Genomic DNA, 22,991 nt, shown 5'->3' with positions numbered 1-22,991 from the left:
CTTACCTGTAATTCAGATCTCAGCTGATGTACCTGACCCATCAGTTTCTGTATTTCCTCCCTTTGCATCTCCTTCTCATGCCGAAGTTCTTCTAGTTCCACGCTATTTGCAGTACTGCTATCTAGGCCTTCAAAACCAGATCCTTCCTTTAAGCTGTTAATCAATTTTTCTTTAGACTATCATAAAAAAAAGAATAGCAAAGCAGAGATTAGCTTGTACACTGAATATCATCTACCATATACCAATTAAACTGTTATGGGAATATTCCAATTATATTCTCCACCAGAGAAAGTCCACAGAATGTTAAATCCATAGGGATAAAAATGCAACAGAGCTTTGCTGTACAGTGTTCTTGGACTGTAGTCCCCAGGACCATGTTATTGTTGAAAACTTGTTATTAACAAGATTCTTCTCATACTTTATTCTCATCCTTTCTTATACTTCGCCACCCCCCCCCACGATCACATTCCACTCAACAAATATTTATGGAGAACCTACAATGGGTTTGGCACTATTCTAAGCGTCCTATGTAATAAAGACAATGTCACTCCAGATAGTACCCTCTGCCTTATAAACTAAAAGGGAAGTGACAAATATCCGATACAAGGCAATAAACACAAGCTGAGAGAAGGCTATATAGTAAGATTACCTGCAGAGTTCTGAGTAGAAAAAAAAACACTTCTGGGGAGCAGAAGGCTTTACTTGAAGGATAGCTCTTATACTGGTCCTGGAAAATGGCTAAGATTTTAAAAGGTGGAGAGAAAACAGAGGACAAAGCATAAAATGAAAAAGCACAAGGGCCCAAGAGTATCCTGGGATGCATTCAGACAGAATGTCAGGACCAGTGTGTGAGGGCTTCGGATACCAGGCTAAAATGTGTGAATTGTACTGGGCAGTCCAGAGCCAGTTACCAGGAAGTGGATAAGGAAGTGATATGACCAGAGGTGCGTTTGAGGAGGGTAACTCTGGCAGACGTTTAAAGCGGTAGCTCACAAACTATGGTCGATGGGCCAGGTCTGGCCTCTGGCCTTTGTTTGTATAGCTCACTAAGCTAAGAATGGTTTTTTACATTTTCAAAGGATTATAAAGAAGTAGGGGCTTCCCTGGTGGCGCAGTGGTTGAGAGTCTGCCTGCCGGTGCAGGGGACACGGGTTCGAGCCCTGGTCTGGGAGGATCCCACGTGCCGCGGAGCGGCTAGGCCCGTGAGCCACAACTACTGAGCCTGCACGTCTGGAGCCTGTGCTCCGCAACGGGAGAGGCCGCGATGGTGAGAGGCCCGCGCACCGTGATGAAGAGTGGCCCCCACTTGCCACAACTAGAGAAAGTCCTCGCAAAAAAAAAAAAAAAAAAAAAAAAAAGTAAAGACAAAGAATATGTGATGGAGATCACATACAGCCCTCAAAGTCTACAACAGGTATTATTTGGCCCCTTACAGAAAAAGTCTGCTGACACCTAGTATAAAGGATAAGTCGGAAGAAGAGATTTGACATGGGAAGACTAGTTTAAAAAGTGCTGTAATCCTAGGCCAGTAATAAAAAGGACCATTGGTTCCTTCACCATAAATATTTGAAAGTCACTCTCTTCCATCAAAAATAGTTTCTCCTTTTTATGTGGTAGAATTATGGATGATGTCTTCAAGCTTTTACGTATTTTTCAAATTTTCTATAATAAACATGATTAGATCTACATCTATATTTATATATCCATACCTCCATGTGGTTAAAGAGCAGACCTCTCTACTGAGCTTCAGGCCTACATTTCTGATGGCCTTCCTGATACTTTCACCTCGATGTCACATCAATTTTGCAAACTCAGCATAATTTATCATAATCTCCTTCAATCCTAACCTGCTGTCTTTCCTTTTTTCCCTTTTGCAGTAGTACACGGGAACATCATTCGTACACTCAAACCAGAAACCTGGAATCATCCTAGATTCCATTTACCTTTTTCTCTCTTCTTCCAACTAAATCTCCAAGTCTCATATATTCTACCTCCTACATTTCTCCTAGCAGTCCCTGGTTTGTCATCCTCACTGCCACAAACTTAGATCAGGTCCTCGTAATTTCTTACCATTATTTTTGATAAAAGCCTCTTTATCATCTACATCTCACCATCCCACTCCTCATCCCTTTGATGTATTCAACAATTTACTGAGTACCTACTAAGGGCCAGGCACTGTGCTGGGGATTCAACGATAAACAAGACAGACATCCAACACTCCCCTGACCTCTTCATGGCTGCCACAGCTCTTACACCCAAATCTGATCATGCTGCTCAAATCCTCTGAAACCTCCCCACCCCCTACCATCACCTATAGGATAAAATCAAAACTCCTCTGCATGGTATGCAAGGCCTTCCACAATCTGGCATCTGCTGTCATTGAGTTTTCTCTCTCATCTCTTAATCTCTAATACTTGATGCTCTAGCAACAGAGAACTAGCTGCAGTCTCCTAAATACACCATGTTCCCTCAGGCCCGCTTTGCTCTGGCACAGGCTGTTCTATCTGAAATCTCCTCCCTATCATGAGTCTTCCTACTCATCCTTCAAGTTCCTCTTCATACAGCATCTCCAGTGATCCCTGACATCTCCAGGCAGGTTTTAAGGACTTCTTCTTTCAAGCTCCCATAGTACTGCGTCAATAATTTCATTTTATCAATTGCCTCACTTCAGTTTAGTGTTGTCCCACTAAACTGAATGCTCCCTTAAGAAACAGGACACATCTTTTGAGCTCAGTATCCTCAGCACCTATCAAAGTGCCTAGTGAATAGTTAGGTGCTCAATTAAGTACCTCTTAGATGAATTAACAAATTACACTGATACAACACAAATAATTAGAAAGAAGAGTTTAGAGGAGATGGATATGATATTTCACGGAGGTAGAATAAAAAAGGTGTTCATAGCCAATAGGAGGCAGGTGCTAAAGGAAAAAGGTGGAGTCAAAATGACACTGCAGTTTCAAGCTTCACTGCCTAGGAAGGTGGCAATATCACTTACGAAAACAGGAGAATGGAGAGGAAGCTGATTTGGGGGTTGGGACATCCCACATAGAGAAGCATGGCAGGCATTCAGAAACCAGGTGGGAAGTTGGAGCCATGCTGAAGTCACATCAAGTGACAGAAGCAGAGTATATGACAAAGCAAAATAAAAAAGAATAACAAAAAAGGACAGAAGAAGAGGACCCAACAGAAAGAGCAGTAAAGAGAAGACAGAGAGCTAAGGCAGTACAAGCAACATTAGAAGGCAACTTTCAAGAAGGTAGGAGGGTTCACAGGGTCAAAAAGCTCTACCAAAATCAAAGTGGATGGAAACTAGTCAGAGGACAGAAAGCATTTAGGTCACTAAAGACTTTTGAGAAGACAATTTCAGAAATGCAGTGGGGACTGAAATTACATAAAAGAGTTAAAGTTAACAGTTCTAAAATGAAGACAGCAGATATCACACGTCTGGCAGATGTCGCACGTCTGGCACTAAAAGAAAGGAGAAGGACAGGGAAATGGATCAAAGTGGTCAAAAGAGCCAAAAGCAATGTTTTTTCCTCAGTTAGGCGTTTCAAGATCTGGTCTTTGTTCTTCCACTAAGTAACCATGTGCTGTTGAGCAAGCTGAGCCAGAAGGAGGCAGCAGAGAGAAAGACACAGAGGAAGAAGGAGGACTGACTTACGGAGAAAGGGCTTAAATGAGGTGAAAGGAGATGGAGTCAATGCACATCAATGATGCAAGAAAGAGGACAGACTTATGGAGAAAGGGCTTAAATGAGGTGAAAGGAGATGGAGTCAATGCACATCAATGATGCAAGAAAGAGGACAGACTTATGGAGAAAGGGCTTAAATGAGGTGAAAGGAGATGGAGTCAATGCACATCAATGATGCAAGAAAGAGGACAGACTTATGGAGAAAGGGCTTAAATGAGGTGAAAGGAGATGGAGTCAATGCACATCAATGATGCAAGAAAGAGGACAGACTTATGGAGAAAGGGCTTAAATGAGGTGAAAGGAGATGGAGTCAATGCACATCAATGATGCAAGAAAGAGGACAGACTTATGGAGAAAGGGCTTAAATGAGGTGAAAGGAGATGGAGTCAATGCACATCAATGATGCAAGAAAGAGGACAGACTTATGGAGAAAGGGCTTAAATGAGGTGAAAGGAGATGGAATCAATGCACATCAATGATGCAAGAAAGAGGACAGACTTATGGAGAAAGGGCTTAAATGAGGTGAAAGGAGATGGAGTCAATGCACATCAATGATGCAAGAAAGAGGACAGACTTATGGAGAAAGGGCTTAAATGAGGTGAAAGGAGATGGAATCAATGCACATCAATGATGCAAGAAAGAGGACAGACTTATGGAGAAAGGGCTTAAATGAGGTGAAAGGAGATGGAGTCAATGCACATCAATGATGCAAGAAAGAGGACAGACTTATGGAGAAAGGGCTTAAATGAGGTGAAAGGAGATGGAGTCAATGCACATCAATGATGCAAGAAAGAGGACAGACTTATGGAGAAAGGGCTTAAATGAGGTGAAAGGAGATGGAATCAATGCACATCAATGATGCAAGAAAGAGGACAGACTTATGGAGAAAGGGCTTAAATGAGGTGAAAGGAGATGGAATCAATGCACATCAATGATGCAAGAAAGAGGACAGACTTATGGAGAAAGGGCTTAAATGAGGTGAAAGGAGATGGAGTCAATGCACATCAATGATGCAAGAAAGAGGACAGACTTATGGAGAAAGGGCTTAAATGAGGTGAAAGGAGATGGAATCAATGCACATCAATGATGCAAGAAAGAGGACAGACTTATGGAGAAAGGGCTTAAATGAGGTGAAAGGAGATGGAGTCAATGCACATCAATGATGCAAGAAAGAGGACAGACTTATGGAGAAAGGGCTTAAATGAGGTGAAAGGAGATGGAATCAATGCACATCAATGATGCAAGAAAGAGGACAGACTTATGGAGAAAGGGCTTAAATGAGGTGAAAGGAGATGGAATCAATGCACAGGTGGAAGAATTATCCCAGGAAAAAAAAAAATGAAAGGACACGTCTTCACTCTGATATGAAAGGCAAAGGAAACAGAAGTTGAAAACTACATTAGATGACTACAGCCTTAGATCTAAGGGAGGGGGAAAAAGCTGGGAGAGGAGATCTGAGAGCTGGAGGAGGCCTAGACCAGTCACTCTGAAAAATTCAAAAGAGGATCAACAAGGAAGAACATAACAACTGTTAAAAACAAACACTGAAATTATTTATCACGGTGATTAAGGTGACAGGTTGAAGACCTGAACTAGGTAGTGGCAGAATGAATTTTTTTCTTAAAAGGAAAAAAGTGGTAGGAACAGGAGACATTTCATCTTTTTTATAATATTTCTAAGAAGAGCAAGGCACCTGAAGCAAGCCAACCCAGTCAAACAGGAACAAAGTATCTCACAGATCTGTAAAAAGTCTCAGAATGTCTCTCGGTCATCTGGCCTATCTTAACATTCACACATGTGCATCTCACGCTTACCTGGAGTATTCTAGTAGCTTTTTGCTTGTAGTCAATTAATTCCTGCTTAGAGGACTCCAAGTTGGACTTAAGCATTTTGATTTGCTGCTGTAGCTCATCCGCTCTCTTCTTCTCATCTGAGTATTTTCTTTCCACCAGGGTAACTGCTTCTGCCAAATTCTGGCGCTCCGCTCCCATTTTATTAAGGCGTGCAGAAAACTCGCTCTGTGACAAAGTTTATATTATACTTATTATATCATTTTGCTTTGAGGTATACTTTACAACCATCCATTTAGATATCTTATGGGATTTATTAGCTCAGCCCAACAACATAACAGGGAGGTAAAAAAAAGTTCTTCATTTGTTAGGAACTGAAGAACAGGAACTCTAAGGTTGTGGTTCCCAAACATGGCAATTCATCAAAATCAGTGAGGGAGTCTGTTAAAAATACAGCTGCCCAGGGCCTTCCTTGGGCTTAACTGAATTGGAATTTCCAAGACTGGGCTTGGGAATCTGTTTTTTAAGAAGTTTCCCAGGTGAATCTGGTCACTTGGATACTAGGTCTGGTCTGACACTAGCTGATCAATGAATAAAGGTCTACAGAAAACTAGAAAGTCTATTAGAAAACACATGGAAGACACAAGTACACAGCTACATCTTTTCTAATATCATGGCTAATGTTTTTCCTTTATTCAGTTTTTCTAATAAACTATTCCCTTTAATTTTTTTAGCTTAAGAAACTTTTAAAGTACACTCTAAAAAACACATGGTCTGTCCCTTAGCCTAAATTTAGTTCTGAGAGTTATTTATATTTTACCCTTATTTTCAAAAGCTCCCATCACCAAAAAAACTCAGAAGGTGAGACAGAAGTCAGAAAGCTTTTATAGTTACACGCCAATAACTAAAGCCCACAAACCTTTGATCCAATTTCAACTCCTGTTTGGAAGAAAAGGAGCAAGAGAACCACTCAGTGAGGCACACTGAGCATGTGAAATGTGTCTGCAACTGAGAATTGCATTTTTAAGTTTATTCATTTTAATTAATTTAACATAAATACTGAAGCTCAATTCAATTAATAACAGATTTATGGAGATATAATTCACATTCCATAGAGTTCACCCTTTTAGGGTGTACAGTTCAGTGTATTCCTGAATACAATTCAGTGTAGTGTTCTCAGAGTTGTGCAACCATTTGTCATTATCTAATTTCAGAACATTTTCACCCCAAATAGAAATCCTCTACCCATACGTCCCCCTCCCTCCCAGCCCCTGGCAACCATTTATCTACTTTCTTTCTCTATAGATTTGCCTATTCTGGACATTTCATACAAATGGAATCAACAATATGTGGCCTTTTGTGTCTGCCTTTCTTCACTTAGGATAATGTTTTAAAGGTTCATGCATGTTATAGCATGAGTCAATAATTCATTCCTCTTTATGGCTGAATGATATCTCCTTGTGCGGATATACAACATTTTGTTTATCCATTCAGCAACTGATGGACGTATTGTTTCCAGTTTGGGGCTATTATGAATAATGCTGCTATGAACATTCACGTACAAGTTTTTGTGTGGACATGTATTTCCAATTTTCTTGGGTATATACCTAGGCACAGAATTGCTGCGGCATATGGTGACCCTATGCTTAACTTTTTCAGGAACTGTTATTCTGACTATGTTTAGAACAACTTTTTCACCTATAAATTTTATGAAATCTAAATACAGATCAAGTATTTCTGAAGAAAATTTAGTGAATGAATTGAGATGTGCTGTAAGTGTAAAACACACCATATTTAAAAGAATCAGTATGCAAAAAAGAATGTAAAATATCTCATGAATAATTCTTAACATTAACTACATGATGAGATGATAGCACTTTGGGATATTTTACTGTGGTAAATAAAATATATTAATAAAAAATTTTAAAAGTCTATATTACCTGTTATTTACTTTTAGGGCTGAACTATTTTCACCTGTTGAAAAGACAGTCTGAGCCAGCGGTTCTCAACCCTGACTACCCATTAGCTACACCTGCAAATCGTATAAATCCAAATCACCAACACCTATGCCCTACCTCATACAATGGGATCTGACTCCCTGGGAATGAAGACTCAGCATCAGAAAGTGTTAAAACCACACAGGAGGTTCTAATGTGTAGACAGAGCTGAAAATCACTAAACTAGATGCAAAAATTCACTTAAGTGTAAAACTCTAAATAAACATTATGTACAACTTTCTCTTGAAATAACAGAATCAGATTAAATTGGAATCAGAAAAAGCTTAAATAAAAAGAATGAGATGCCTCAAATCAGCTTTTAATCAAATAATGGTAATGCTGGCTACACAGCCAAATTAAATGAAAAGATGTATATATCTAATGAATATTAAGTATTTTAATTGTTTTTCAACATAGAAAATTAAATTTAGCAAGGATCAAGCTAAATTTTCAAATACTTAGTTTTTGCCACAGAAACAGAATTTTCTGAAATGCACTGCAGAATTTTGCTACAGTAAATATGTTATGAACAGTGTAAAGCGATTCCTCCTCATCCAAATAATAAAAGAGCCCTGCTGTCCCCATTCTAACCTGCATTTGTTTATAGCCCTCCTGCTCTCTCTTCAGAGTGGCATCTGCTTCGTGCAATCTCTCCTGAAGAGTTTGTAGAGCTTGATTCTGCAGGCTACTACCTTCGCTGTGATCCTGCATTATTCTAAAAGAAAAGACATCACTTGAAATAACTCATTTCCACAGTACACAAGTGAAAAGGTAGAATAATTTTTAGAGCATTGGCATATTAGCACAAAAAAGATGGTTTGACTGAAACATTCTTAGAGAAATCTCTTTCCCTTTTAATGGACTGTGACCTATATTTTTAGGCATCCAAATATAAGCACACGCCACACATCACTGTATGTCAAAAGATCAACGACACTGCTCTTCAAATATTTTTAAATTCAGAATTTGCTAACAATGCATCTCAAGATTCAGATAATAAATCCATTTTTAACCACACACATTTCCAGCATTACCAAAAGCTACATTTTCTCTCTTGTAAATTTACGAAGTTAAATTTTCATAAGACAGTATTTACTACCATGTTTATCATTACTTGCATTGATAAACATTCTAGCTCATTTTCTCATTATTAATAGAATTAGCTACCGTGATTTTTCACTCTGTAAGGCTTCCAGTGCTTCTGTGCGAGTATTCAGCAGCTGGTCAGCTTCTTGGAGTCTCACTTTCAGTACAGCCAGCTGGGAATCCTTTGCAGCCACCGCTTCAGTCAGGTCATCTACTTGTGCTCGAAGTTCTCGAGTTATTCGATCACTCTTTGAATGGTCAACATTCCACTTTTCAACTCTTGCTCTTGCTTTGTTTAATTCTTTAAAAAAAAAAGAAAAAGAAAGAAATTTCTCCATACAAGTAAACACATCTTTCTCAGAGCACACAAAGAGTCTCCTTTGAATCCCTTTAGTACTTATTGCCAAAATTAGGAGCTTACAAGTATCTTCAAATTTTTTGCTCCAAGAGGGACCTCCATTTTCCAAGGCCAACATTCATATCTATATTACAGTTAATTGGTTGGAAACAGGCATGAAGCTAGCTGCTCTTCTACAAATGTTTTTTTCTGGAGATATGTCATAAAGCATTTGGGAGCCAACACCAGTAGACAGCCGAGAGTTCACAAGATTAAAATGGTCAGTGGATTTTTGGAGTTCTGCTACAGATAGAAAAGAATGCACATCCAAATCAAGGGCAGACGATGTACACCCCAGTAAGACCAAAAGAAACAAAAATAAAACCTGAAGATAAACACTGGAAAGAAATGTTTCTTTCAATTACTGTGGCAAGAAGATGTTCTTTTAACCTAGAAAATTGGTGAAGAGCAATGCAGTGCAGAGTGCCAACCAAAAAAAAAAAAATTAAATATTGAAGCAAACTGTACAGGGTCTCTGGAAAAACTATTTCTATGTCTAAATTAGTCTGGGTTAAAGTGAAGCTTCTTCTAAAGTCAGTCTAACAAGGCTTAAACTATCTTCCTATTTGTGGTTTCTAAAGAATGACCAAATAGGCCAGTGTTCTGTTTCAGGTGGGTGGGAGGATGATTGGTCCCATTTCCAAATCTGGGCCTTATATTTCTGTGAAAACACTATTTTACAAGTCCCATCTAAAATCTTTCTAATAGTTTAGATATAATCAAGTTTTTAGTTTATTTTTGAAATGCTAAATTCCTAACCCTGGGTAATTTAAATAAGGATCTACCCTCTTGAGTTTCCTTGGATCTTTGAAGTAATGAGGCCATTTCTTGATTTAAAGACTGAACTTCATTCCTCAGCAGTTGATTCTCCAGTCGAAGATTAGATAGTTCATGCGATCGCCCGTCATCTTTAGGCACTGGCTTGTGATCAGCACAGGCAGCACTTGATGATGCATTTTCCTTTGAAGAAATCTCTTGGCCTTCATGGCCGGAATCTGAATTATTAGAGGCTTCTGTAAAAAAAGCAAATACATCTTTGTTACATTGGAATGCTCACTATATACGCACTAGTAGCTTACTGTGGTAGAATGCCTTTTGGCTCAAGTTGACTGCGACTGCTATAGCTAAAACACCGTAAAAGGTAAACTTAAATTTTTAATAGACTTCCCTCTGATGAAATTTCATTCTCATACATACAGCCTATAGATCTGTAAGGACCCTCAAAGTGTGGATACACTGAACAAATGGTGATAAAGAAAAGATACAAGAATACAGTTCTGGGAAGGGGAAAAAAAAACAGAGAAATTTACATGGTTGGGTTTAGGTAAACAAGGGTTTTGGTCTCCCTTCTGTCTATGAACCATTTTTGAAAAAAAGGGAGAAGTTTCAACATTGAAAATATTGGAAAGGCATAAAAGAACAGCTGTGGGTTTCAAGGCAAGGAGAGTAATAACAGGTCAGGGCAATTTGTTATATACCAAACTGGAGTCTAAACTGCCTTACCCAAAGAGATACTCATTAATTCAGACACTCATTAATTCAGTTTCATCTTGTTTTTGTTACTAAATGTGATGCAAATACACTTTTTACTTACTCCAAAAAAATTAAGTGTGTGCTAAAAACTGAACTATATCTAAATGAAAAGGTTCTCAACATCTTTAGTGATCAAGGAAATGCAAATTAAAACCACAACAAGGACCAAAACACACCCGCTAGATGGCTAAAATTAAAAAGACAACACAAAATGTTGGTGAAGATATGCAACTCTTATAGACAGATTGCTGGTGGCAATACAAATGATATAAACACTGTGGGGAAGTAGTCACAATTTCTTATGAAATTAAACATGTACCTACCTTTTGACCTAGTAATTCCATTCCTGGGTATTTATTGAAGAGAAATAAAAACATTTTCCCACAAAAAGACAAGTACAAAAATGTTCATAGCACCTTTATTCACAAAAAACAAAAACTGGAAAAACCCCAATGTCCATAAAAGAGACTGGGTAAATTGTGGTATACTACAGTAAAATACTACACAATAAAAAAGAATTATTAATATACTCAATAACATGAGTGAATCTCACTAACATGCTGAATAAAAGAAGTCAGGTAGGGCTTCCCTGGTGCCGCAGTGGTTGAGAGTCCGCCTGCCAATGCAGGGGACACGGGTTCGAGCCCTGGTCTGGGAAGATCCCACGTGCCGCGGAGCAACTAGGCCCGTGAGCCACAACTACTGAGCCTGCGCATCTGGAGCCTGTGCTCCGCAACAAGAGAGGCCGCGATAGTGAGAGGCACGCACACCGCGATGAAGAGTGGCCCCCGATTGCCGCAACTAGAGAAAGCCCTCGCACAGAAACGAAGACCCAACACAGCCAAAAACAAATAAATAAATAAATAAAAATTAAAAAAAAAAAAACAAGGAAGAAGAGTATTACCGAGTTTAAAAAAAAAAAAAAAAGTCAGGTAAGAAAGTATTCATACTATATGATCTCACTTTTTGCTGGCAAACATGAAGTTTTAGAACAGACAAAAATAACCTAAGGTGAAAAAAATCAGAACAATGGGTGCTTGGGGGATGGGTGGGGAGATTAACTAGAAAAGGACATGAGGTACTCTCTGGGGCAAAGGAAACATTCTTTATCATGATAAAGGTGTGGGTTTCACAGGTGTAGCCATTTGTCTGTACAACTAAGATTTTCGCATTTCAATAATGTGTAAAAATGATGAGACAAACAGGGAAATCTGAGTACTGACTAGATATTAGATGATACTAAGGAATTATTAATTTTATGGTGATAATGGCATGATTGTTTGTTTTTAAAACTTGTATTTTTTAGAGTTAATAAAATATTTATAGAAGAAATGATATGAGATCTGTGATTTGCTCCAAAATAATTCTGTGGTGGGTAGAGGTAAAGAAAGAGATTGAAAATTTGATGTTATAAATGAAACAAGAATGGCTATGAGCTGTTGATTATCATCACTGGATAAAAGTTAATATGGCGGTGGAGGGGAACCATCAACCTCTACTCTGGTATATTTGAAATTTCCAAAACAAAGATTTCTTCTTAATGAATAAAAATTGAGAGAATTTAAAAAATTATTTTTTATTTTATAAGATTTTAAAAAGAAAGTATATATCCAAACCTGTAAGATATATCTAAAGTAGTATTTAGAAAGACATTTACAGCCTTGAATATTTACATTAAAAATGAAAGGAAGAAGCTCGGGCGGCGGGAGGAGGGGCAGCGGCCAGGCAGCCCAGCTTCGCAGGCTCTCGGCGCAGCCCGCAGGCACCCGGCACGCGCCAGCCCCGCCGCCACGATGCCCAAAAGGAAGGTCGGCTCCGCCGAGGGGGCGGCGAAGGAGGAGCCCAAGAGGAGGTCGGCGAGGTTGTCAGCTAAACCGGCTCCTGCAAAAGTGGAAACGAAGCCAAAAAAGGCGGCAGGAAAGGATAAATCTTTAGACAAAAAAGTGCAAACAAAAGGGAAAAGGGGAGCAAAGGGAAAAGAAGCTGAAGTGGCTAACCAAGAGACTAAAGAAGACTTAACCTGCAGAAAACGGAGAAACTAAAAACGAGGAGAGCCCAGCTTCTGATGAAGCAGGAGAGAAAGAAGCCAAGTCTGATTAATATCAGACACCTGGTCCTATCAGTGGTCCCTGTCTCCCTTCTTGTACAATCCAGAGGAATATTTTTATCAACTATTTTGTAAATGCAAGTTTTTTTAGTAGCTCTAGAAACATTTTTGAAAAGGAGGGAATCCCACCTCATCCCATTTTTTAAGTGTAAATGTTTTTTTTAAGAGGTGAAATCATTTGCTGGTTGTTTATTTTTTGCTACAACCAGAAAATAGTGGGATATTGGATATGGGAGGCTTTGATTGTCTTGGGTGTCAGCTGAACATTCCACAGATGGGGGGTAGCTTTTCTATCCTATAATACAAAGCATACTAAATGGCAGTTTGGAGTCAGTTGTGCATTTAATGTCTTAAACACTTTAAATTACTTCTCTTCCTATGTTGTTTTTGGTAGAATTGTTTCCTAAAGCAAACCACTCACCCCTTGATCTTGGCTCACCTGGGCAGAATTTTGTGCACTCTGTAACATCTTTGGTCGTGGTAGTCCAGTTCTTCCAGTCACTGTTAATGTGCTGTGAACGACTGACAATTTGAGTATGTAGTGTACATGATATTAAACTGTGAATTAGTGGGACTTACGATGTAACAGCATATCAATAGTTGAAGATATTGGTACTTGATATCCTGTGAAGGAAAATTTGCCTCCTAATTTTAAGCTGGAAAGTCACTGGAATAACTTTTCAGAAAAGAATCACAACTGCATGATTTTTTAGATTTTTGGTACGTATGTTGAGAATTGTGTACAAATTGAAATGTCTGTGTACTGATCCTCAAAACAACCAATAAAATTTCAATTATGAAAGAAAATAAAAAAAGAAAGGTAGGGGGCTTCCCTGGTGGCACAGTGGTTGAGAATCCGCCTGCCAATGCAGGGGACACGGGATCGATCACTGGTCCGGGAAGATCCCACATGCCGCGGAGCAACTAAGCCCGTGTGCCGCAACTACTGAAGCCTGCACGCCTAGAGCCTGTGCTCCGCAACGAGAAGGCACTGCAATGAGAAGGCAGCGCACCGCAACGAAGAGTAGGCTCTGCTCAGCGCCAACTAAAGAAAGCCCGCGCGCAGCAACGAAGACCCAACGCAGCCAAAAATAAATAAATAAAATATATTTTTTAAAAAATGAAAGGAATTAATGAGTTATGCACCCATCATAAGGATTACAAAAACAGCAAAATCAACCCAAAGAAAGCAGAATAATAAAGATCAGAAATTAACAAAATAGCAAAGAAACATACTAGAGGATCAACATAACCAAAAATGGTCTTCTGAGGGAGACACTGTAAACTACGTTATGTCAATAAATTTTTAAATGTACATGATGATGAAACGCATCAAACTGTATAGTTTAAAAATGTGTAATTTACTGCATGTCAGTTATACTTCATTAATGCTGCTTTAAAAAAACAAGCATTTAGCAGAGTGCCAGATATTGGTATTCTTCAGGTAGTATTTGTGATCAAGCTTTGATTTCTGCAGGGTTACTATAAGTGATTAGTGTCTGTGTTAAAATTTCAGCTGTGACATTATTTTCCTGAAATTAAGTAAAATAAATATAATCCTCCCGAAAGTATATGAAATAGACAAATTCTTAGAAAAAAAATATCTTACCAAAAACAGATTTAAAAAGAAATGGAAAACCAATTGAATCAATAGTTAAATCTTCCACTATGAACACCCCAGACCCTGATGGTTTCACCAGTGAGTTCTAGCAAACATTTACTGAAAGTTAAGTTTGGTTTTAGGTTTAAGTCAATCAACTGATTTGTATACCATATTAATATTAAGAAGAAAAATTATGATATCTCAATACATATATGAAAAAAACACTGCTAAAATTCAACATAAAAACTCAAATTAGAAATACACGGAAACTTCCTTAACCCGATAAAAAGTACCTATGAAAAACCTAACACAAACTGAAACACTCAAAGCATTCTCTTTAAGACAAGGAACAAGACACAAAATTGGTTTTCAAGTACAAGCCAATGTAGTAAGGCAATAAAAAGAGTTTTTAAAAAGATAAAAGGGTTAAGCAGAAAACAGTCATTATCTACATATATTATTGTGTTGTTGAAAATTTAAATGAATGTATAGAAAAATATGAAGCTTAAGAGCTATCTTAGGTTGCCGTGTATGTGTGTGGGTGGGTGGGTGTATTTACAAAAACCTATAGACAGCAACAAACAAAGTAAAAAATTTTAAAGCATACCATTTATAAGAGCTTTAAAAAATATAAACTACCCAGGAATAAATCTAACAAAAAGTATGCAAGACACTTATGGAAGAAACAATAAAATCTTAATGAAAGACATCTAAAAAATAATTATACCATGTTAATAAGTTAGAAGATTCTATGTTGTAAAGATGCTGATTCTCACCAAACTATCTGTATGTCAGTAGAAGCAATGGACTCCCAGTAAAGACCAACAGAATTTTTGTGGAACTTGGCAAGCAAATTCTAAGACGCATATGGAAGTACAAAAGTCCCAAGAATAGCCAAAACATTCTTGGAGAAGGACAAGGTGGTAGAATCTGCTAAGAAGGACAAGGTGGTAGAATCTGCTCTTTGAGATATAAAGACATATTATAAAACCACATTAATTAAGACAATGTGGCACTGACACAAAGACAAATAAACCAATGAAACAGAATTAAGTGTCAGAAACATACCAACATATAGATGGATATTTGATATATGACAGAGGTGGTATTGCAGATTAATAGGGAAAGGAAATATTTTCAATAAATGGTGCTGGGATAACTGATTTCCATTTGGGAAAAAAAGGGAACTAGATGCCTACCTCACACCATACATAAAAAAACAACTTTAGGTAAACATCTAAATATGAAAGGCAAAAGTATAAAACCTTTCCTATAATACAGAAAAATACCTTTATGACCTGAGGATAGGAAAAGATTTTCTAAGACACAAAAGACACAAACCATAAAGAAAAAATTGATAAATCATTATATCAAGAACTTCTATTGAGACATTATAGAAAAAGGAAAAAAACAACAAGGTAAAACTGGAGGAGGATGAGAAAGAATTGCCATCTAGAACATATAAAGAGTATCTATGAATCAATAAGGAAAAAGACATGCTTCCACAACACTCTGACCATACCTCAACTGCTGCATTTACTATATTACATGCATATTATCTGTGTACATGTGTATCTCATCCAATAAACTATAACCCATTCACTTCTGTATCCTGGCCCAATAGGGTCTCAATAAATGTTTGTATAATTAATCAAAAGATAGTTGAGAAGAAATTTAGGATTGTTCATACCTAGTTAATTAACTGCTAGTGCATGCACCTGTCTTGAAAGCCCAAAACCCGTCTCTTTACCACTTTATCTTGAAATACAAGAAAGATTTTATTCACTAAGAGCCAAGACTGTGGAAGAAGCTAAATGGTTTAAGAACATAACAAGCTCCCATGAGTTATCAGCTCTATAAAGAATCCCTGCAAGGACCTATCATGTTTATTGTTACTTTAAAATGCTTCCTAGGTACTCAAATTAGCCACATTATCATGTAAACATTTTTTGCAGGTGAGAAGATGTACATGTTGAGGTAATTTCATAGCAAATTAAACAACTGAAAACCAGAATTCTAAGTTCTTACTTCACTACTAAGTCAATGCCTTTAACCCTCGAACTTAGATCAAAGTTCAGTTTCTCACGCTTTACTTTCAGGGTAGGCAGGGGGAAAAACACACCAAAAAGCTCACAATCCAGAATATAAGTGAAGTACAGCCGCCTGTTATTTTTATAATACCAATGACAGAAAGAAATGAATTGGAGATAGTTCCAAATCCAAAACTATATGTTTCCTTTCAGATTTCAAAATTTTCTTCTTTATATCTTAAAACATCTTAGAGAATCATTTTGGATATAATTTCTTAAGATGCCGGGCTGAGGACTTCCCTGGTGGCGCAGTGGTTAAGAATCGCCTGCCAATGCAGGAGAGACAGGTTCGATCCCTGGTCTGGGAAGATCCCACATGCCGCGGAGCAACTAAGCCCATGCGCCACAACTACTGAGCCTGCGCTCTAGAGCCCGCGAGCCACAACTACTGAGGCTGCGTGCCGCAACTACTGAAGGCCACGCGCCTAGAGCCCATGCTCCGCAACAAGAGAAGCCACCGCAATGAGAAGCACACGCACTGCAACAAAGAGTAGCCCCCGCTCACCGCAACTAGGGAAAGCCCATGCGCGGCAACCAAGACCCAACACAGCCAAAAATAAATAATAAATAAATTAATTAATTTTAAAAAAAGATGCTGGGCTGGGTAAAGTTACCAACAGACAACATTCAAAGGTCCCTACTGTAACCGTACATTGGCTAATAGTGTTCTATGTTGTCCCCCTTATTTACACCACACACTTCAGAGAGCCTGCCCTTGGGCCAGCACGGACAGGTAACAAAACAGAGCATGACAAATGCTACCAGAACATTTTAGGCTATGATGACATCCAATTTGGTTAACTCTCAAAGAAACAGAGGACTGATTAACTACCGTGGCTTTCGCTCCCAGAAGGATGTTCTTCAATGGTTTTGATGGCGGTTACACTGGTGTTCACAGAACTGTCGCTTATTGTCCGAGAACTCTGCAAGACAGGTGTTTTGCCCCTTTCCTTTTTGATTTCCACTTTCCCAGTAGGCTCCTTCTGTGAACTATTAAGAAAATCAAACAGCAGCTCATCATCAGGCTCTGACTTTTTTCTTCGAACAAACTGGGATGAAGGCCTAGGAACAGATGCATTTTCAACAGGATGGGAGGCCTCCACCGATGTCCTAGATCCTAGTTTCACATTTGCAGTCCCAGCTAAGACGGTGGCTTTTTGATTCCTAATATTATCAGCTGCTGAGGAAATGTAAGTCGCTTTAGGTCCTGTCTGATAAGTCAAATCTGTATTTTGCTGGTGAAGTTCAGGATAGTCAGTATTTTTGCTATAAACAATGCTGCTGGTGTTCTCTTTTCTACTGAGAGCTGTTGCAGCCCCTTGATCAACTCTGTTTAAAAGATCTTCTGCCTTTCCAGCAAGATCAGCAAACCAGGACATGATGGCAGCAGAATAATCCTGTTGGTGAACCTGTAAAAAGGATATAAAATGATCAGTGTGGCTTAACAGCAGAGCACAGCAATTAAGACCAGGCTCTAGAGTCAGATAGTCCTGGGTTGGAAAGCCTGACCCTGCCTCTTACTATGTAATTTCAAGCAAACTACTTGACTGAAACTGAGAAACTTCACCTAGAAAATGAGGAAAATAAGTGTACTTACTTTACAGGATGGTTTTAAGATGAAATACTACATTAAAAAACACTTTGAAAAATGCCTAGCACACAGTAGGCACTCCTTTGAGTAGTTGCTACCATAATTACAACTACCACTACTACTGTTATTCCTATTTCAACAAAGTGTAAATACTGCAGCACTATCACGGATAATTTAGGTGTGCATATACACGTCTAAAATATACCTTCAATAATTTAGATTCTCAGTACCTACTATATGCACATTAAGCTAAGTTCAGAATAAAACAATTACGATTGCATAAACATTCATTTGATGCATATATTTGGGTACTTATCCAGTGCCACAATAAATCAAAATGATGACGATGAAATAACTAGTTTCCATGACATAGAAGAGTAGCATATAAAAAAGTCAACAACCATTTCTTGAATGTGCACATTGTTCCTTTTGCCTGGAGCGCTCTTTCACAGTTCACTTTTTTTTTGTTCTTGGTCTTCACCTGAACGTCATCTGCCCCCAAAATAGCTCTTTTGTCCCATCTAAATTAGGTCCTATCATTCTCTGTTCACACACTATTCTTTTCCCTCACATCCCTTCATGTTTTATATGTATTTTTTTCCCCTGTCTCTCCCTCTTGGGAGGCGGGGAGTGGGTGGATAAACGCCATGTCTGTTTTGCTCACCAATGAATTCTCAGCACACAGTAGGCACCCATAAATACTGCGGAATGGAATTAATTTTTATGTCAGCACACAGTAGGCACCATAAATACTGCTGAATGAAATTAATTTTTATGTCAGCACACAGTAGGCACCCATAAATACTGCGGAATGGAATTAATTTTTATGTTAGGTGCCCTGCAAATATTATCTTTAGCACACATAATTTTCACAACCACATTGTGCGGTAAGTAGCAATACCCCTTTTTCACAAAAAAATGGGGGGAAAGGTTTAGAAAGATCCCAGAGTTTAGACAGCAGCTCAGACAGGCAAATCTAAGTCAGCCAAACCCACTTTTTAACCCCTGCGTTCCCCATCTAGCCTCCCAGTAGCTGAACAACCTCAAGAAGAAACTCACCCTCTAAACCTGTTTCTTACAAAATGGTATGATTACATGCCCGTGTATTTCACAGAGCTTATGTGAAATCCAATGAAAATGGAAGTGACATGCTCCATAACATATAAAACTCCCTACAGAGTATGTATCATTCCCGAGTAAACACTGGTGCTAAGTAGGGAACAAATGATCTCTCCTAATAAAGCAATCAAAACATACTTATTAACTTATATCTTGCCTCTCATTGTAAAGTTTTAAAGGGCTTTAAAACAAAAGCCTGTGCCTTAAGATTGAGTACCCAATTAAATGTTAAGATGGGCCCTAGGCACTTGCCCCGCGGACAAAAGAACAACTCTAGCAGACTTCCGAGGTACAGAGCCGTCAAGAAATTCCGCCCAGTAAACGGCCCACGGCGAGCTGAAGAGAGAGAGGGTGAGAGCGCAAGGGATGAGGATGGGGATGGGTCGGCCGATGGCGGTGGCAGGGCCTGCACGAAGGCCAAGTGTCAACACAGAGGAAGGGAGGCTGGGGATCAGCTGGTCAGTCCCAGGGACTCTGCTGTCAATCCCAGGTGGGCGAGTACAGACCCCCACTTCGCTCCCTACCCACTGCACTGAGCCTCCGGAGGGGGAGGAGCGGCCAAACCAGGCTGGGGTGGGGGAGGGAGGAAAGGGGAGGGCACTAAGCCACGTCCGTGGAGACCCAAGGGGGCTCCCCTGCCCTGTTCCTGAGCCCCCGGCAGGGCGGAGAGATCAGGGTCTCCGCTGAGGGGATGCCGCCCCCGCCTCTAAGGCCGTTAATGCCCCAAGGGGACCCCTCGGCCCCCCGCGGCCACCTCACCTGAGGACTCTGGAGCGGCTGCACCGCGGCCTGGTCACCCTCCCAGGCCGCCCGTCCTCAGCAGCCGGCCGGGAGAGGGCCCAGGTTGAGCAAACCCGGCCCTCGATCAGCCACGGCCCAGTTACTCTTCCGGGAGACGTGGAAGAGCGGCGAGGACCCCAAAACAGAGTGGCTTCCGAGCTGCCTGAGCGGGCAGGAGCCTAGAGCAGCCACCTGGAGGCGGCTCAGGCGGCAGCGCCGCCGGCTGCGGGGCCCTCGCGCCTGGCCACTCCCTTTTTCCGCCTGTGGCGAGCAAGGGCGGGGGCAGGGCCGGCGTGCGTGTGACGTAGCTCGCCTCCCTAGGACCGCGGCCCGCACGCGGCCGACACAACATTGGAGGCCACGCCCATCTGGGGGCGTGCCCCACGGCGGCCCACGTGGGTGGCAGGGGCGGTGCCCCGCCGGAAGGAATTGGAGGCACGAGACACAGGTGCAGCGCCCGGCGTTTACCTTTCCCCATTCTTCCTCCGCTCGCCTAGTTTTACGAATGAGGATGTTGAGGCCTATCCTCAACGGGGGATGAGAGTACAGAAAACAAGAACTAGTGGCAGAGACATGTTATATAAACCACTGAATGAACAAGACATTTTCAGAGCTTTACCAGAGCTGTAAATACAAGATAATGGGGAGAAGTGACTGGAGGTGAGGGAAGCACTTTAAATGATGTGGACAAGGAAGGTATCTCTCTGAGGAGGTGACATTTGAGCTGAGACCCAAATGATGGAAAAGGCCAGTAAAGGGCTTTCGATACAGCTGTATTGTAGTTATGTTATGCATACAGTTCACTGAATATTTGAAATAAGTCTAAAATCCACATTTAATAACTCAACAAATACTCAGCACCTACTTTGTGCACAGGGTTGACTTAATTTGGCCCTAATGACAAGCCTACAACATAATCCCAAGGACCCTAGAGGTTAAGTAACTTGTCTAAGATCATGTGCCCTAGTAAGGAGTCCATATTACTCCAAAGCTTGAGCCGTTAGACTCAACGTTTTATTGTCTCCAAATTAAATATTGGGAGTAATTACAGCTCCTTCTTTTTTCCTCTCAAGTCAGGTTTAGACCAGTCCAGTGAGCAGAAGAACTTTCAGCAGCACCAGGAAGTAATAATAGTAATAATGATAATAATAATAATAGCCTCTAATAGTTATTGTGTACTTATTAAGTGCAGTATACTGTGTTAAGCACTGGACGTGCTTCACCTCATTTGATTCTCGAAACAGCCATAAGGAAGGTACTGTTATTATCCTGTGGTAGGTGGCATTGTTGTTCCCAGCTATTAAGTGACTCCTCCTGTTAAGGATGTAAAAAATTAAGAAACAGAAACCTAAATTAAATAGAGTCAGGAGACCAGAAGGGAGAGCTCTCTCACCCAAGAAGTAGAAAGACCCCTTTTCTCTCCTAGCAACAAATCAGCCAATGAAAAGCTGTAGACGCTTTGTTTACTATAGCCCTTCCAACCCCTTTCCCTTTCTATTACAGCATTTTCCTTCCCTTGCTGTGTGGGGACTTACATGTGGCTCACCATGGTTATAGACCCCAAATTGCAATTCTCTGCTGATTCCAAATAAACCCATCTTTGCTGGAGAAATACCTGGCAGCCTAGTTGTTTCAGGTCAGAAAGGATTATACATCATCACCTGTTGCCTTGTGACTGCAACGCATCCTGTAGGAAGAGTGTCCTTTCCAGCCTTACTGATGTCAGTCTTGATCACGTGACTTGCTTTGGCCAATAGAATGTGAATAGAAGTGTCTTTCACCACATCTGAGCCATAGTGTTAAGAGCCATTATGTATTCCTACCAACGCTCTTAATCTTTTCCCTCTCTCATGAGAATGGCCTGTCCCAGATGGAGCTGCTCCCTCAGCCTGGGTCCTGGAGGGAAAGAGATGTGAAGCAACCCACGCCTGACAAGTCACATGAGTGCAAAAGAAACCTTTGCTTTTAGAGATTTGAAATTGTTTCTTATTCAGCCTTACCTAATGAAGTCTAAAACATACCCCATTTAACAGATGGAGACACTGAGATTCAGAGAGGTTTAGTTACTTTCCCAAGGTCACACAGGAAGTAGGTAATACATCTGGGATTCAAACCTACGTCAGTGTGACTCCAGAAACAATATTGTTAATCAGTGAAGGGATGAGGATGAAAGAAGTTGAAGCAGAGCCAGATCTCCCATATGAAAAAAATAATGGCAGTGGGCAGGCTACCCCAATGTTTCAAGAATTCCCATGTATACTCCCTGAGAGTCAGCATATAGAGACATACTACCCAGAAGTCATCGGGGCCAGGCTGGATTAGCCAGAGAAACAACACAGCCAACAGAAAGAGGTTACACCTTTGCCTTGTACAAGACACACGCAAAAAATACTAACCACAAAAGAAAAGATTGAAATTTGGACTTTGTTAAAATTAAGAATTTCTTTTCATCAAAAACAACAACAACAATAACAACAACAGCAACATTAAAGCTTGCAAGGCTTTCATTAAGTGAAAGGCAAGCCAAAGATTGGTAGATAATATTTATAATACATATATCTGACAAAGGATTTATATATAGAATATATAAAGCTCTCCAACAAATCAATAAAAAATATCAATCAACCCAACAAAAATAGACTAATATATAAGCATTTCACAAGAGAAAATATCCAGTTGGCCAAAGCACAGGAAAAAATATTCAACACTATTAGTCATCAGAGAAATACAAATTAAAATCACAATGAAATACCTTTACACATCTACCAGAATTGCTAAAATGTAAAAAGATGAAAAATACCAAGTAATGATGAGTTTGTGGAGCTGCTACGGCACTCATGCATTTTTGACAGAACTGTAAGTGATAGAACCACTTTGGAAAACTTGGGCTCTGTCTTTAAAGCTAAACATAGGCCTACTCTATGGCCCAGCATAGGGCTACCCTATGAGTCAGCAGTTCCACTCAAGAGAAATGGAGGTGAAGTGTCCATCAAAAGACATGTACAGGGCTTCCCTGGTGGCGCAGTGGTTGAGAATCTGCCTGCCAATGCAGGGGACACGGGTTCGAGCCCTGGTCTGGGAAGATCCCACATGCCGCGGAGCGACTAGGCCCGTGAGCCACAACTACTGAGCCTGCGCGTCTGGAGCCTGTGCTCCGCAACAGGAGAGGCCACGATAGTGAGAGGCCCACACACCGCGATGAAGAGT

General features: G+C 40.1%; 1 protein-coding gene across 1 annotated transcript in view; it reads right to left on the bottom strand.

Moving 5' to 3' along the window:
• GOLGA5 (golgin A5) overlaps positions 1–19,988 on the bottom strand; it is a 36,647-nt gene extending 16,659 nt beyond the window's left edge. Inside the window, exons 1-7 of the mRNA XM_061182822.1 lie at positions 19,764–19,988; positions 17,127–17,703; positions 9,747–9,974; positions 8,646–8,865; positions 8,070–8,193; positions 5,506–5,709; positions 6–176 (exon numbers count right to left, since the gene is read on the bottom strand). Of these exons, the coding sequence (XP_061038805.1) occupies positions 6–176; positions 5,506–5,709; positions 8,070–8,193; positions 8,646–8,865; positions 9,747–9,974; positions 17,127–17,673 (1,494 nt within the window). The 5' untranslated portion in view covers positions 17,674–17,703; positions 19,764–19,988. The remainder of the gene's footprint in view (positions 1–5; positions 177–5,505; positions 5,710–8,069; positions 8,194–8,645; positions 8,866–9,746; positions 9,975–17,126; positions 17,704–19,763) is intronic.
• Between the last annotated feature and the right edge of the window lie 3,003 nt (positions 19,989–22,991).

The sequence above is a fragment of the Eubalaena glacialis genome, chromosome 2 (assembly GCF_028564815.1).
Source record: "Eubalaena glacialis isolate mEubGla1 chromosome 2, mEubGla1.1.hap2.+ XY, whole genome shotgun sequence".
NCBI classification, from domain to species: Eukaryota; Metazoa; Chordata; class Mammalia; order Artiodactyla; family Balaenidae; genus Eubalaena; species Eubalaena glacialis.
The sequence above is the reverse complement of the archived record's forward strand: the minus strand, read 5'-3'. Positions and strand labels throughout refer to the sequence as shown.